Source organism: Tetrao urogallus (genome assembly GCF_951394365.1).
Source record: "Tetrao urogallus genome assembly, chromosome: 14".
In the NCBI taxonomy this organism is placed as follows: domain Eukaryota; kingdom Metazoa; phylum Chordata; class Aves; order Galliformes; family Phasianidae; genus Tetrao; species Tetrao urogallus.
The window spans coordinates 11841491-11857491 of NC_136827.1; the positions used below are offsets into that span (position 1 = coordinate 11841491).

Genomic DNA, 16001 nt, shown 5'->3' on the forward strand with positions numbered 1-16001 from the left:
GATTATAGTGGGGATTTGTTTTTAAAGCTATGATTCAGTCTCTCTGCACAATACAGCTTATCCTTCCGAAAATTACAGCCCACATTCTGTGGGCTAAACACAAAGCACAGGTATAATGTTCCTAATTTACCTATGCTGATGCCTCTACTATCTTGTCATAATCTTTTGTATTTTCTATACTTAAGCATGAGAGCTCTTTAATACCTACTTAATTAGCCACAGCAATTTTCAGATACCTTTATGGACCCGACAGGAAACAGTAAGTGCTGTTATTATTATTGTTATTATTGTTATCGCTATTATAAAGATGATACAGTACAAAACAAGGTGTGCAAAGGGGAAGAGGCAGTCAGCACATCAGGGAGATGAGGGGGAATGAGAGCTGGGCTGGAAGTCCCAGCACTTACTAGGATCGTTGTGACTATGTACGTCCTGTTCTGGAGGCTCGTGGACTCGTTGCCGGTTTGAGTATCTATGGCTACTGGAACTAACTTTTCATCTTCGTTCCAATAACCAATCTGCCAAATACAAATCCAGGACAACTTATTGATATCTCCTTGTAATATTAATCAAGATACGTTAACAGGGTCATTCAAAAAAGGTCAGATCTCTCTGCAAGTTTGTACTCAGCCCAATATCTCCCGTCCTACTTCTTGATGTCTTTTGAGGGGAGAATCAGGATTTCTCCTAACCCATCATGCCTCCAGCCTGAGAATAATGTGTATGATTTACTACATTCTCTCTTATAAACACGCAAAACCAAATAGCACACAGCAGTAGATTATCGCAATTTCTGTCCAATCCCTACTGCAAGAGGTCACATTTTCCCTGTGTGACTTCTGTATACTTTTCTAACATGCCTGCTGCTTGTCCAGATGTGACAGGGTGATAAAATGCTGTTCTCCAGCTGGAAGCCTCTGTAAACATAGAACTGACTCTTAGGATATCTTAAGACAACAGAAAAAAAAAATCAAGTGAGAAAAGAAACAAAAACGATACTGGTCAGTGCCAAAAGGTTTGAAGTTATGAATAAAAGCAAACAGAAGAATTTGTATGCTAAAATGTGCCTATTAATTAGGGTTTGGGCTGATCTGTCACTACTTGCACATAAAGCAGCGTGCCAACGAGTATCAACAACAAGATCATTGTTGAGGTTTTCTTCTTCCAGGGCTTGATTTGATAAGGGGAATTCCATCACCTCATGTACATATGGTATTGCCTGAGCTTTGGTCAAGTGAAAGCAATTTATTATAACAGTAAATGGGAAAGGATATTAACACAGGGCATGAGCAGGAGTTGCTGATGGCAGATTACAAGCTGTAACAATAGAGGAAGAAAAAAACTCCACACAGGCGTCTCATCCGTCTTCATTGCACAGAGAAAAGGAGAAGAGAGTGAGGAAAAAGCTTCCAAAACTCTGCCCTGGGGCAACATAAATGGAGATGTATGGGTTTTTTTGCACTTTTATCCTGGTGGATCTAAGATAAAGCATGCGTCCTGTCAGTTATGTGCCTTCTAAACAAATATTTCTGTCAGTAAATACACAGCAAAATCAAGACATTTAGCCATTCTGCTGCTTCTCCTCTGGATTCTCTCTGGACTGCCATCATCTTTCCTGAAGTTCAGAGCCCCAAACTGGACATAGTATTACATTTATCCTCTCGTGAATGCCAGATAGAGGAGGAAGATCACTTTGAATGTCTTTATATTGATAATTCTTTTATTTTTCAGTGAGGAATTGGATTTTTTTTATTTTTATTTTTTTTTTTTTTTGATGATGCAGCTGATTCCTGCTTGGATGTAGTGGGCTTTGGCCTGACATTGGCTGCTGCAGGTATAAGTGAGTATGGAGGATGGAAGCTGTACATGTGGGACTACCACTATTTGCAGTTTCCTTGGTTTCAAACAAGTATTTTACACTTCAGGGGGTGAGGGGATGCAGAGGGGTTGCAGTGAACGCTCCATTCCAAATTATTTAGCAGATTTCCTTTATCCACAGAATAACTCTTTTCTTCAAATAGGCAATATCTAAAGCGGGACATAAGTGTATGGAGTCAGGCTGACAAATGGATCAGTGTTTCAAGGGCTCAATGCACCTGAAAATTCAGGTTTTACAGAGTGCCTGGGATACAGAAAGGTACAAAGACCTCAGGACAGTAGCAATACCTCCATAACTATCAGGACACAGCGGGTAAAAATCTTGTTAATTCTTGAGCAGAATTAAATCAAAATAAAGGGTTCCCTGGCACTGCTTAGGGCAGACAGGTTCCTCCTGATTCTGTCTTGGCTCATTTCTTAGAAATGAAAACCAGGAGTGCAAAAACCGTGTAGCTGAGCCTGAGCCAAAGTGTCCTGCCAATAGCAAGACTGAGTGGGCCAAGCTTTCCTTTCCTGGAAATCCCCGCTCCACAGCTAAGTTGCCCTTCTTACTCTTGATAACCCCTTCCATATGTTGCATTTTTTTAGTAATACACCATGAGTTCTCTGTTGTGCTTGGCTTTGCTCATGCAGAGACCTAACTACACCATGAGAACAGAGAGTTGATGCCAGATGCAGGAGCTTTAGACGCTTTCTCCATTACCTTTCTGATCCCATCGTGTTTCATCTCAATCACATGGAGGGTGTAGTTGGTCCTCCGCCCCTTCTCATTAAACTGAACGTTGCCAGACAATCCTTCAAAACGGACCTTAAAGACATAAATATCAGTGAGAAGAGCATATAGATCAGCAACCCAAGCTCTTAACAAATCACGTCTCTTGAAACTCAGTGGTCCATCACCAAGCTCAGTGGTGCATCAGACCCAGATTATGTGTGGGAGCCCATCATCTCTTGGGATGCAACAGGCAGCTAAGACAGCTCTGAGTGCCTCAGGCTCCGTTTGTGTTGTCTAAATCTAAGTAGGGATCAAGACTTGGTAAAGAACTTGTCAGGCCAAATCAGGAACTGCATTTGCAGGAAATACGAAGCTGTGGACACTGCTCCCAGCTGTTGCCTTTTGAAAGAGAGGAGTCTATCAGTTAATTTATCTGCTTTAATTTAATTACCTGCTGCACCAGCCTGCTTAAACCTGACTATTCCATACTGTAAATGAGATTTACATAGGAAATTTTGAATCATAAGTCTCTGCTGATAACACTGCCATGCTGAAGAGCACTGCTCAGGAACCACATTCTATTTCCTTAGTTTTTCCTCTCAATGTGACTTGTTGCAAAAGTCCAGGAACCTGGGAAAAGGAGTACTCACATCCCTGGACTGGGGAAAAAAGATTTGTTCTCAGCCTTTCTTCTTGTTTTGGACAAATCTGTACTCTCTGCAATGGAAGGCTTCCCGCATGCAAAATGAGAATAAGCACTGAATTGCTTTTTAAAGTGCCCTGAGAATCTTAGAATGAAAACTCTTTGTGAAGAAACGAGGATATATCACTATGGATGACATTAGCTGCTAATCTGCTTAAACTGTGTTTATTTTCCAGGTATTATCACAAAGGTTTGTCACGAAAACGAACATCTGCCATTGTTTTCTGAAGCTGCTTCAAGTCAAGAGGTTATATTTGGTGAAATTTGGAGAAAAGTGCTTTTCCCTCCTCACAGAAAACAACATGCCCATAAAAGACACCTCGGTTGGAAATGCACCATTACCTTAAACACTCCATGCTTCCTTTGTTCCATGGCCCCTTTTACCTTTTCTGACTGACTCTGAAGCTCAGTGACAGGTGCTCATGCTTTGTAGTTCCACATGCATTAAAAGCCAGGTGTACTAAAGGCAATTTTTCTATCTGTAGGAAAAAAATCTTAATCCTATGATAGCCACGTAGCACTGACATAGCAAAAGGAACCTCTCCCAGCACAGCTATTCTGTCATTTACCATCTTGAGACCCCTCTCAGTAGTCCTTTTTTGTCGTTTCATCGACCGAAAGCATTCTGTCTTTACGGCTTTGTCACCGATCCAAGAATTTATTCTCTTTTTCATGAGAGAAAGTACCCCGTCCTCTGGATCATAATAAAATACAGTGAGGAATGATTTCAGCAGTGCTCAGTGCAAGTAAGTCAACCGGAGACATGGACAACTTAAACACACTTGTGTGTGAGATGCAGGCACGTGGTTCTCTGCAGGAAGAGAAGGATGCTTTTGTGGCCATCCAGTCTGTTGACTGGTAGGACCAGCTACCTGGTTATAAGCTTGGTTACTAAACAACATTAACAAAAAATACCTGTGAAAAATTACAATGATCTTCCTGAAGTATTGAGAGCTCAATGTGCTGGTTTAAAGCAATGCATTGTGAGAATTTCATGCGAAGAAATACCCCTTACTTCTCTTTAATAAAAGCATGCATTTTGTGAAAATGTGTCAGATTTCTGTTTTTAAAAAACTGCAGAATGTTTCAAATTGTTTTTCTTTTTTGGTCCTGCTATCCTTGACTGCTTCCTACGCTAAAAAGAAATGAGGCAATTCAGGAGCTTATTCAAGACATTTCAGTCGAAATAAGTGGAGAAACTTTTTTTTAACAGCTCTTAATGTTTCAGGCATTAGAAAATGGGAGGTGAGGAGAGAGAACGCTGTGAATATCTGTAACAATTGCTGTAATTGTGAGTCTTCACAGAAAGGATAACTCAAGCCTTCAATCTAATCTTAAGTTCTTTCCATTTCCATTTTCCTCTGTCTGAAATGGAGTCATTGCTAAAATACTAAATGCTGGAGGACTATTAAATTTGTAGTTAAAATTTCCTTTGAGAATTCCTTCCATCACTGCATGTTTCAGAACCTTTAATTTTGACCATCACAACTGAACTGGCCAAACTTATTGAAAATTATAATTTTTTTAAAGGTTAAGGAACAATTTTGGCAAATAGCTCTACGTGTTTTTCGACCCAAATCACCGCAGTTGAAAAGAGTTTTGAAATCAATTTAATGAAGAGATGAGAAAAAATCAGAGGTGATTATCAAGCACACACATAGAATTACCAAGACTAATTTTGATATCCTACTCTCGTAAATTCAATAATGAAAAACACTGGAGAGCCCCTTGCTCATCATATATCTTTCCAAGTATTTAATGTTTATTAGGTAACTGATCTCCCTAATGCATCAAAAAGGCAGATTTTATTACAGGAGCTTGGAGAAGCTATGACAGTGATTTGCCCAAGGTCATACAGAAAGTCAATGACAGGCTTGGGAACATGTAAAATATAAGGAATAAAATCAATCTTAATGCAAGATTTGGTTTTAGAGGAATTTTTGTTTACCACCAAATCAAAATACGTGTAAAAAATTTACGTGAGATGAAAATTAGTCAGAATTATTTTGTTCTTCTTGCCTTAAGGAAAGAGAATGGGATAAGCTATATTTGGATAACACTGAACTAGCAGTATTTGCAAGCAAAGAATCCATCTATTTTTGAAACAAATGTAGCACAAACTATGAGTAAGAAAGTAGAGAATGTGTCTGAAAGAAGAAAAAATGTTAGAAATGAATGTCAGTTCTTAAATTTAAATAAGTATTGTAATGTTCTATCCTTCCAAGTCTTTGAGAAGAGTGTATTATTCTTTTCCCTTGCTGTAAGTTAACAGAAGTTTTTGTTTGTTTCTTTGTTTGTTTGTTTAAAAATCTAAAATTCTATGCAGGATGAAGAAGCAGGATTTTCAAACTATTAAGGAATAAACTTTCTCAATAGCTGTTATTAAGGCTTCTCCCAATCCTCACAGTATGAACCAAGCTCTAACGTAGTCTTAAGGAACATTCTGATGTCAACCAATGCATATGGCAAAATCCATTCAATTTCGAATGTCATTAGAAATCTGGAACAAAAGCTGAGTTCACAGAGCATTGAAGGAGCTTCAGAAAACGTGATCTAAGCTGGTCTGTCTCTTGGAAAGGTAAAAATAAGGACCCATGACTTCATAGGATAACATTTTGGCTTTTCCATCTAAGAACTCTAAAAGATCATGCTGGATGTCAACAGGAAAAGAAATTCACTGGGCTCAAGACCTGGCTCTTACCTGGAAGAATCAGTTTCTTAACCCAAGCAAATTATTTGGGCATTTCTGCTGCTAGCTGCCCCTCTTCCCCTACCCACAGGCTTTGTATGGCCACCCCCACGGCACGCGCATCAGTTAGGTTTTGAACCTGCTGCAATGCTCTCTGGATGTCAATTCCTTGTCCCCAGGGCACGGCCGGGTTGGCGAGGCAGTCCCCAGCATTGCCACGTCGGGAGATGTCGATCCGCTGCCTCCGCAGGTTCTGAAATGCCTCAGCCATCACCCGGACCCCATCGTACGTAAGGGCTGAAGTGTACTAGAGAGAGAAGACATTTGCCCATTAGCCTGAGTTGACCTCTGGTGTACTACACTGTTCTGTTCACTTTTCAGATTTTTGGTTTTGTTGTCACCCTTCCAGCTTTGGAGGATCCTTTGTGTGATCACTGATGTCTTGGTTACCTGTGGAAGTTGGTGCTTTCTCTTCCAGAGAAAAAGAGTGAGGTAGAAGATCTTGATTCACCTTCTGCTGCCTTCAGATTGCACTCAGCCTTCAAAGCTACTCCCTTGTTACCCACATCTTTCTGTTTAATTAGAATCATTGACCTGAACTTTCAAGGAATGCATTATACAGTGTGAATGTGAGACTGAAAGATATGCTAAACCAAGTAACGAGTCACTTTTTCTTTCACAGATGGAGTCCAGAAAACTCTGTTGCAATGTGCAAAAAATCTGCAAAGGATGAGTTTATTCAAGCTGAAACTTGTGTAGAAAAGAGGTAAAACTCTGGTGTGAACAGCAACCGCTGCTTTAATTCCTTTTCCTGTGATTACCTATGGATTTATCTGTATGAACCTTTTTTAAAACTAATACTTCCAAGGTTGACATTTCTAGTCCTGAGTGTTTGCCAAAAGTGTATTTGTTTTCAAATGGCAGATAGAAAAATAAAACTGCCTCTCCCCTCTGCCCTTGACACTTTCAAAATCTTCTGCTCTGAGTTTGGAATAAATTAAAAAGTATTTGTCCTCTATTGTACCCACTGATTTGAAATGTTCAGAAACAACATGCGGAACAGCTTTATTATCACTGCGTGGGAGTGACTTGAAGCAGAGCAGAAGGACCCTAAATTAAATGGTTTTCTATATCACTTACCTTTGGCCTCTTCCAGTCCACACGAGGAAGCTCCCTGGCATCGTTATTCCTCCACTGCTGCATGATCCTGGCGGGAACAGTATCTGTGTAATTCACCAACTGGAAGCCAGTGACGTTGGCTCCGCTCTCCCTGAATTTCGTCAGATCGATGTCCATGAATCCCTGGTACAGGACAGAAACAGGAGACACTCATCAGATGAACCATCTCTGTGTGGTTAACAGGAAACCTGTTTACCTATGGATTTGACAGTCAGCATTGGAGAAATCTCTTCCCTTTGCAAAGTAAGGCCTGACGCTGAGAGGCTCCGCTCTCTGAACACAGGATAAAATTGTCTCTTAGGCAACAGAGGGACTTTGACATAGGCACTGGAGACACACTGCAAGCAGTGGGGAGAAGAGGACGCTGTTGGGCGTCCCAACTTTGGTATCCTCTCTTTAGCAGTACTGATATACAAAACTATTTGCTGTGTTCCCAAAGCAGGTGCTTGAGCAAAGCTTCTGTATCCATTTGCTCTCAAACATATGATGTCACTGGGAGTTAAAAAAGCCAGGGCCATCCCTCCCACGAGACATTGGTCAGGTTCCCAAAATGGTGCTCACTCTGCACAGGCTGGGGGAGCTAATTAGCTCATTAATTTCCAAGGTCAGAATCAGGCCGTCAGATGGAAACCTGTTGTGAGAAAAAACAGCTTGCAAGGAAAAGACTAAATTGCCCTCTTACATCAGTGTCAGACCAAGAGAGTCGTAAGTGACTCAAAAATGTCTTTAAAGACTTTCACAGCTTTTCTTCCGGCTTTTTGTAAGCAATTTAGCATCCACTTACAGGCTGAGAATGGGATGGAGATGTACAGATGCTCTAACTAGATGATTTGTTTAGTTTCAAAGTGCAGTGATTTAGGTTAAAAAAAAAAAAAAAGAAAAGAGATACTTCGTGAGTATGTATTTCTCAGAATGCTGGTTTAACCCACATCAATCTTGTATGTAATTGCCAGCGTAGGGGTTTCAGAAAGCCAGAGCTGTGATTAATGAATAGGAAATGCAGCACGGTAATTGTCTCTGACATCTTAATGCATTTCAGGCCAAGTGGTTTTTGACACACGGAGCTCCTAAGGTTCAGTAAGAGGGACCTCACAGGTTGCCAACTGGTTATTCATGGCCAGGACCAAATTGCACTGACATTTTGCTCCTGGGAGGCACTCAGGGGAAAAAGATCTGTCAAAAGAAACTACCACACAGCATCTTGAAGTGTGTGCCACCAGCTCCTCCTTGGAAGGCCCACAAAGGCATGAAGGAAGGTCCGAGTTCACGACAGAATGTAGGATGTCTGGTGTCCTTAACCCCTTCAACAAGCAGAAAGTTCAGAAAGACTGTGACACCAAAGACAACGACAGCAGTGGTTGGAAACACTGCCTTTCACCATTTTCCTCAAGCCCAGCCATTCTAAAACTGAGAGCGTGGAGACCTCTAAAGATTTTCCAGTTGTTAAAGGAAGTTGGGGCTGTAGGGAATATCATTAACCTTGGATATGCCTTTGCGTTTTGAATGTTATTAACTGCTGAAAAAAACTGTTTTCACCTGTTATCCCTCCTCCACGTGCCCCAGTACAAGGTCAGTACAGGACCTTGTACTAATTACAAAGGAATTTTAATTACTGCACCACTGAATTCTGCTCAGAGCAGTTCTGAGTGACATGAGTGCAAATGAACTGGGAAATACCAGAGGTCAGATATTTTAGAAAGCAGTTCCTAGAAGAAGACGTTCTTGCTGGCTAACATATAAACAAGAATATACTGAATTTTATACAGGCTGTCACTTGGAAATGTTTCTATTGGCAACGCAGCATCAGGAATTAAATACGCTTATCTGTCTTTCTGGAAGATCAGTCCGTGCTTGTAAGAATGATTAGAGCAGATGAATCACAATATTTGCAAGCAAAGAAGTCATCAATCACCTGATATCTTGTACTACCTACACCAACATATTGCAAAAAAAAAAGGGACTTTTTATATAGTCTTCAACTGACCACACTTGGAAAATTGAAAATAAAAAACAAGATTGTCCAGGCTAACCCTCAGTGCACGAGAGAAAGAGCAGCTGTAGGATATAATCATCTAACCCAGTGTGATAAGTCTTCATCCATTGCCTAACTGCAGAGCACAATGACACTACCTAAGCAGTAAATACAACATAACATCACTAATATTAATTAAGTATGGTTCAGTTCCACGTGAGAGCATCAGGGAGAGGATTCTGGGGAACCTGAAGGCTGCAGCAGCCCCACTCTGCCATCCCTGTGCCTGAACACTGTGCGTGTGCTCGTATTGCATCCAGCCCTGGCCAGGGCAGTACAAATATTAATTATGCAACGCCTCACTGCCAGGAAGTTCTAAAGGAAAGAAGATATAAAGTGAATCATGCTTCCTTTACTCAGAAAGTCTATCTAACATCAGTAAGTGACTAAGGAGAGATTGCAGCCCACTGCTGTGGGGCAGCAGACGTGCTTGCAGCAGTGTGGTTGGTATCGACCCATTTGGAAAAGAATCAGCACAGAAATGCTTCCCTTCACCATCAAATCAAATACAGCAAGAAGTGAAGAAAGCTAGAATGAGGTTTTCTATGGGACATTCTCAGCCAAAACATTTCCAAAAAATACTGACAAAAGCTCTCTTTGCAGCCATGTATGGAGCATCGGGCTGGACAGAGAAATTACCTCACAACCTGGAATCCACTGAAATGTGATTTCCTTTGGGATCTTTAAACCTGGACCACTTGGGAAAGTATCCGTGGGACAAGCAGGTATGTGGCCTCTCCCTCTTACTCAGCACCGCTGGTGCTCTGGAGAGGAAAAGGAACCACAGAATCACAGACAGAGGAATGCAGTAGTTCATGCCCAGCCAATGTGCTGTGCCCACAGCTGGGGCAAGCAGGCAGAGCAGCACCCAGGGGAACACAGAGCTCTCCAGGCTCCCCATGGGCACTCGAGGGAGACAACACTCCTGCAAGCACAGTTCTCTTTGGGACCATCGAAACTACACTGGAAGGGATGCAGCAGCAGCAGCAAGCTCACCCCTGCCCTCCAGCAGCCTTAGCTGTCCCTTCTATTTAAATTCACTTTGCAAAGTCATCTCTGTAAATCAGAGAGTGTGGCCTTCTGCCTTGTGTGTGCTGGGAAAATGCCCAGCTTTCTCTGCACGCTATCAAATCAGGAGTCTGACAATAAACCACAAGAATCTGGACCCGTCCGCACTGACAGCACCTTCCTCCACGCCTGCTCTGATTCACAGCATCTGCAGCGCAGCTCACGCAGCAGCCAGGCTCAGTTCAATGCAGGGAAGTTGCTCTTTATCCCATGCTATGGACTGTTCTCTCTGCATTAATGAACCTCACAAAGCAATTGCATGGAAGAGCCCTGCTGTTAGTAAATAACATAGGCAGCTGGTAAAGACCTTCAAGTCTTCAAATAGAAAACAGAGCAGTGCTGGAAAGCATTCTTTCCTCGTGTTGTTTTCCTTGCTTCGTCTGTTCTTTATGCTGTGCTTAAACTGAGACCATTTTTCAGCCAAAGGTTGTTTTACTGTCCCATTCACTGCTTTGCTTCCTGGGAGAGATGTCAGCAAGTCACACATTTATATTCCTCTCCACTGTGTGTGAGCTCAGTCATCAAAGGAAATGCATAATGCAGGAAGACTGATGACTTGAAATGTGTCTCATGAATCCATCTTGATTAACTGGTCCAGGAAGGATCTGCCTTAAAAAGAAAGTCCTCAGAAATTATCCAGCTCCTTATTTATACCCTGAGCATCACCAGGAGCCAGGGCAGTGAGTGGGCAGCACAGATTGCTGTCAGACAGTGGAGGAAAGGCTCCCACCTGCATGACTGCCCTCCTCAGGCCTGTCAGCATATCCAGTTCTCTGCACATCATCTTTCTCCTTCTCTTTTCTCTTTTTTTTTTCTTTGCTTTTTCTCTTCTCTTCTGCTCTTTCTCTCTTTTTTTTTTTTTTTTTTACCTTTCACACTTGAATCCTACACTGAATTATCCCTTCTTAAGCAAAAACTGTTCAAACAATTCATCCAAACTCACCTGGAAATGTGAGACAGCAATGAAAAACTGGCCCAGTTCTCTTTAGATGCAATCCCTGCATGGTCTACAACACCAGACTGCCTCCTGCTACCGGACTTTATAAGGAACACTTGCAAAAAGAAAACAACTGCTTCTGAATGACTGTGGATCAGCCAAGTGAATGCAAAGTGACTCCTGTCATTCCAAGGTATGCTGGTGTCATTCTACAGGGAGCAGGAAGTCAAGCATTTTCAGATGGAGCATCTCTAATCTACCACATTATCTTCAATGTCCAATAAAGTATCATTCCTCACTCCCATCAACTTGTATTAATAAGGAGGGTACATCAGAAAAGAGCCCAGCTGCTTCAGTTTCATTCCAGCATGCCTTCAACAGAGAGGACTTCTCTTCTGCAAAATTGTGAATATGTCAAATTTCATTGTAGCAGTAAAACATGAGAATCCTCCCTATAACATGGAGGCAAAGAAGAAAGGGAAAATAACGATGGGAGGATGGGGCAGTGCCAGACAGGGCTTCAGTCCTGAAGCCTGGTACCCACTTTGTGGGTACAAGTGAATGTGCAGATCTTGCTGGAAAGCTCAGTCCAGCCACTTTTTGCAAACATTTGCTCTTTAGAGAACTTTCAGAGCAGCAACTGATTTAAAGGCTTGGGAAACGTGCCACGTAGTGACAGATTCCAGGGCTTCAGTCAAAGATATGATTAAGGGTTGACCTGATCACAGTTTACAAGGACCAAAACTTCAGTAATGGAATATCTAGTCCAACAAACAGAAGCATAAATCTGATGGAGGAAGGCGAAGCTAGGCGAGTTCAGACCAGAAATAAGCATCGATGAAGTCACCAAGAGGAAGCTGTTGTGGATTTACATGTCACCTCTTGCAAGCTGAGCTGGGTAATGGATTAGATGACAGCAAACCTCTTAGTTTAACAACTTTTCTCTTCCTTGATTTAAGCAAACACATCCTTATTTCCAACAGCTGTAGTATATCCGTTTATTACTCACTTGATGCTCAGTGATTTTTTTAAGCTGCTGTAAGTCACCTGTGCTTTTGAGCCTTCATTAGCTGCTGCAAAAATCCTTCCAAAGGCTGCAGCTCATATTGTCATTTGTGGCCAATTTTTATATCAAAAAACTAGACAATTTTCTGTTACATGAGACAGTCTAATTCAAACAAAAATTAATTCAGGGCTCCTGTGTCTTCCACTATCAATAACTTAGATGAGATGATGTTACTGGAGTTTCTTCTGTTTAGTAATGTCGGATAGGAACAGAAAAATCTGATTGGAAGTGAAACTGGAAAACCAAGTTTTTTGGTGAGTCTACCTGCATCACAGTCTAACTGGTATAATTTTAGAGACTTAAAAATAACTTAGGACATCTCTTTCCAACATTAGAATAGCAGTTTTGCAAGCCCAGGCATCCTGAGATCCGACCAGCACAAAACGCTGGTGCTGTATGCATCCTTCCAACTCCCACGAAACACTTTCAGATTGGTTACTGATGCAAACCTGAGCACTGCTGACCTCAGTTGCACCTTCAACCACTTTTTTGGAGGTAAAAAAATTGACATGCAGAGGCACAGTGAAATCAGAGGGGACACAAAGCAAACAAGCAGGCTTTGCCTAGCTCCCGCACAGGGCTCTCTGCTGTCAAAGCTGCTGTGTTGGTGCCCTTCAAATCCATCGGTGCTATTTGCAAAGTGAAACACAGCTCATGGCTGGACTCAGCACTCACATATAATAAATATAAAATGGCATAGGAAAAAGTGCTTACCTCTACTAATCACCTCTGTTCGTATCTTTACTTTTCCTTGCTACCCCTTGCATCAGCAATCTCATGTGCTTATCTATCCAACTTCAAAGAAGAGCATTTGCTAAAAGAAGAACCTGGACTAATGTGCCAGGAAAAAGAAAGGCTCAAACACTGTGTGGCAGCTGTCCTTAATTCTTCTCTTTTAAAGACAGGTCACACAAAGGTCACTTATTTTAAGACAAAAATTTTCCTCTGCCCATGGGAGCCAATGTTCTCCCACTACAGGCAGTAGTCAGCCCACCTCCCTGGCACAGGATAAGCAGAGACATGAAGGCAAGGTTATGGTGAAAGAGTCTGTAACATCAAAAGAAAGAAACCCAAGACGTTTCTAAGCTTGCTGCTCTGACAGTATTGACTGTATTTTTTTCTCTTTGTGCTTGTTAGACAGTGCTTTCAGAAGCTGAGAACAAAGCTTAGGAAAAAACGACCCATGAAAACAAACACATCTTTAAGTTGCCAAACCCCTTTGACTTGTAAAAAGAAGAAATACAAAGAGGTAAAAAGAGAGAGAGATGAATGCAACCAGCCTGTGCTGATACACCTGACAAATAACCAGCTGGTGAATGCTGATGGTATCTCCTGGGTACTGGCTGAGTAACTCCGGTTTTCATGAGTTTGCAAAAACGGTGGATAGAGGCAGATTTGCCCCAAGGAAAGGCAGGAATGTTCACATGAATGCTCCCTTAGCAGCAGTGTCGGAGGCAGACCTTCATGGGATGGGCAGAGCTGAGCAGGATGGCTGTGTCTTTGAGCAGACATGGAGAAGGATGTTCGCCCATGGCCTAAGGTGCAGAATGGTTTCATTTTGTTTATGAACACAGAAATATTATTGTCTCACCTCGGCAACAGCAATTTCACTGAAAAAAAAAAAAAAAGGAAGCTGTTCCTGCTGGGAAATGCTAGCTTTCATTTGCTGTTACTTGTCAAATTCTGCCTGGTCTTTACTACAGCTTACTCGACAGCAACCGCTGGGCAAACAAGCAGTGATTAATGCAAGCCAGTTCCTCTTTGTTCATAAATTGTCTCTGACCAGACAGGGAATCTCTCCATCCTCAGATACTCCCATGAATGATTTCTGCATTTCCTTACAAACTCACTTGCTTGGTGCTCCTGAAGGAACACCAATTTGGACTGGCAGTAATGGGACAGTAGTGTGCTGCTTCTGACTATCTGGTTTCATACAGTTCTGAATGAAAATATTGCCAACAGTAAGATTTTCAGGGGGAGTTATCTATAAACATTTCCCAATGTTTATTTCTAACGTGTCATTTCCATCATTATTTCCCCATATGGAAGGACTCAGGAAGGTTAGGCAGTGTAGCAAAGCAGCTGAGGGTTCATCTGACTTGTGCAGGGTCACTAGCTGAGAGTCTAACCTTCATGCAGGATGAAAGTCCTAGAATTAGGACTCCATCCACCAGTGCAGAGGACAGGGAATAGTCCATTTGGAAATATTCAGGCCTTTGCAGTTTTCAGCTGTTAATTTATTCTATTATCTTAAGACCCAGCACTTCCACAAAACCAGGCTGTCTTCTCCATGTTCATGTGTGCATGTGGGAATGTGTGTGTGGGCAACGTACACCCCATCCTCTAAGAACCTGACTACAGGGGGAAGTACGGGGTGTCTGAGGTCTATCCCTAAGTGTGTGAGTCACTGTGAATAAATCACAGCTTTCTACACCCTCTAAAGGTTCTAATCCAGCAATGAGATGTCCTTAGAAGAGGGTAAATGTTGTCAAGATTTCTTGGATTTGAGAAACACGCTGTGGTTTAACTCTCCCAGACGGTGACTCCTCATGTTCTACCAATCACATGTAACATCCCTGGTCATCTCCTCATGAGGAGGGCTGCTGCCCTGCCTCATCACTCAGGGGATCATCACAGCCTTTCTGCCACCCTCTCTGCAGACCCAAGTGGTGAGCAGCTCTGTGGTGGCTGCAGCACATTACAGGCACTGACTCGGCTCTACTGCCTGAACCTGCCCCCGTGCTAAACCACAAAACTTGCTCCATCCTTGAAAAGGTCTTTTCCATCTGGAGAAGCACAGTCAATAGCAGCGCCTTCTGGGGCCCCATCAGACCTTGTCATCACAGAGACCCAGAGCAGCCCCCGCAGAGCTGTGTCTGGGAGGCAGCATCACTATGAAGGGCCTGGAGAAATGAACAGCCTTTTGCTCTGAGTTAATTATTTATAACCTATGCTGGCTGAGTATGCAGCCTTCTTCTAGCCTCTGTCCTCTCAGCATCTGTGCAAGGGCTAAGGAAACAAATTAAAGATTGGACAAGTCTGCTTTCTCAGACTGAAAGTGGGAGACGGCAGTACTCTAAGTCAGAGGGAAGTGCCCTTCCTGACTTCATCACCTGAGTATCAGACCACCTCATGCTTTTAACATATTTATCCCTATGAAACCATGCAGAGAAGAGGTGACATCATTCTCATTACCCATCTACATGGGTATGCACAAAAGCACACAGACAGCAGCAACTTTGGAGAGTGTCCTTGCTTAACTTTAATGAAAGGACTTTCATAAACATCTGAGTGCCAGGACAGGGGATGCAGAAATTAGCACCTGGAGTTACAGGCAGCTCTCCAGTTTGCACGTCTCCCCTGCACCATGTAACATTTTTAAGTTTGTAATTACATGGTAGGCACCCAGCTCAGAAGTGCAGGGTCAGTATAAGGGCATTGCAGGGTAATTATGTGTCCATTTTTGTCTTGTAAATTACAGAGTTATCTTGGGGCTGAGAGAAGGAGAACAGCAGCAACTGCTTGACTAATTAGTAGTTAAAAGTTTAATTATCCCAGCCCTGATGTGGAGCCTCTCAGATGCAGCTGCAGGAGGAAAGAACAGCTCCAGACTGCATGTGGACACCATGCCCTGCAGACATGGTATAGGTGGGACCTGGCCTGGGGAGAGAACACCCCACAGATCCCTGGCTCTTGGAGAGCAGGACCAGTCCCTGAATGTCCTCCTGGAAGGA

At 42.4% G+C, this 16001-nt stretch overlaps 1 protein-coding gene across 4 annotated transcripts in view; it reads right to left on the reverse strand.

The window, feature by feature from the left end:
* The window catches only part of GRIA1 (glutamate ionotropic receptor AMPA type subunit 1), a gene marked incomplete at both ends in the record, with an annotated part of 107257 nt that overhangs the window by 34266 nt on the left and 56990 nt on the right, over nucleotides 1-16001 (reverse strand). For 3 of the 4 annotated variants that reach the window (XM_079542558.1, XM_079542555.1, XM_079542556.1), the window contains 4 exons: nucleotides 408-518; nucleotides 2582-2686; nucleotides 6125-6292; nucleotides 7126-7287. In XM_079542558.1, coding sequence (XP_079398684.1) covers nucleotides 408-518; nucleotides 2582-2686; nucleotides 6125-6292; nucleotides 7126-7287 — 546 coding nt within the window. The remainder of the gene's footprint in view (nucleotides 1-407; nucleotides 519-2581; nucleotides 2687-6124; nucleotides 6293-7125; nucleotides 7288-16001) is intronic. The other variant, XM_079542557.1, reaches the window with a different exon arrangement.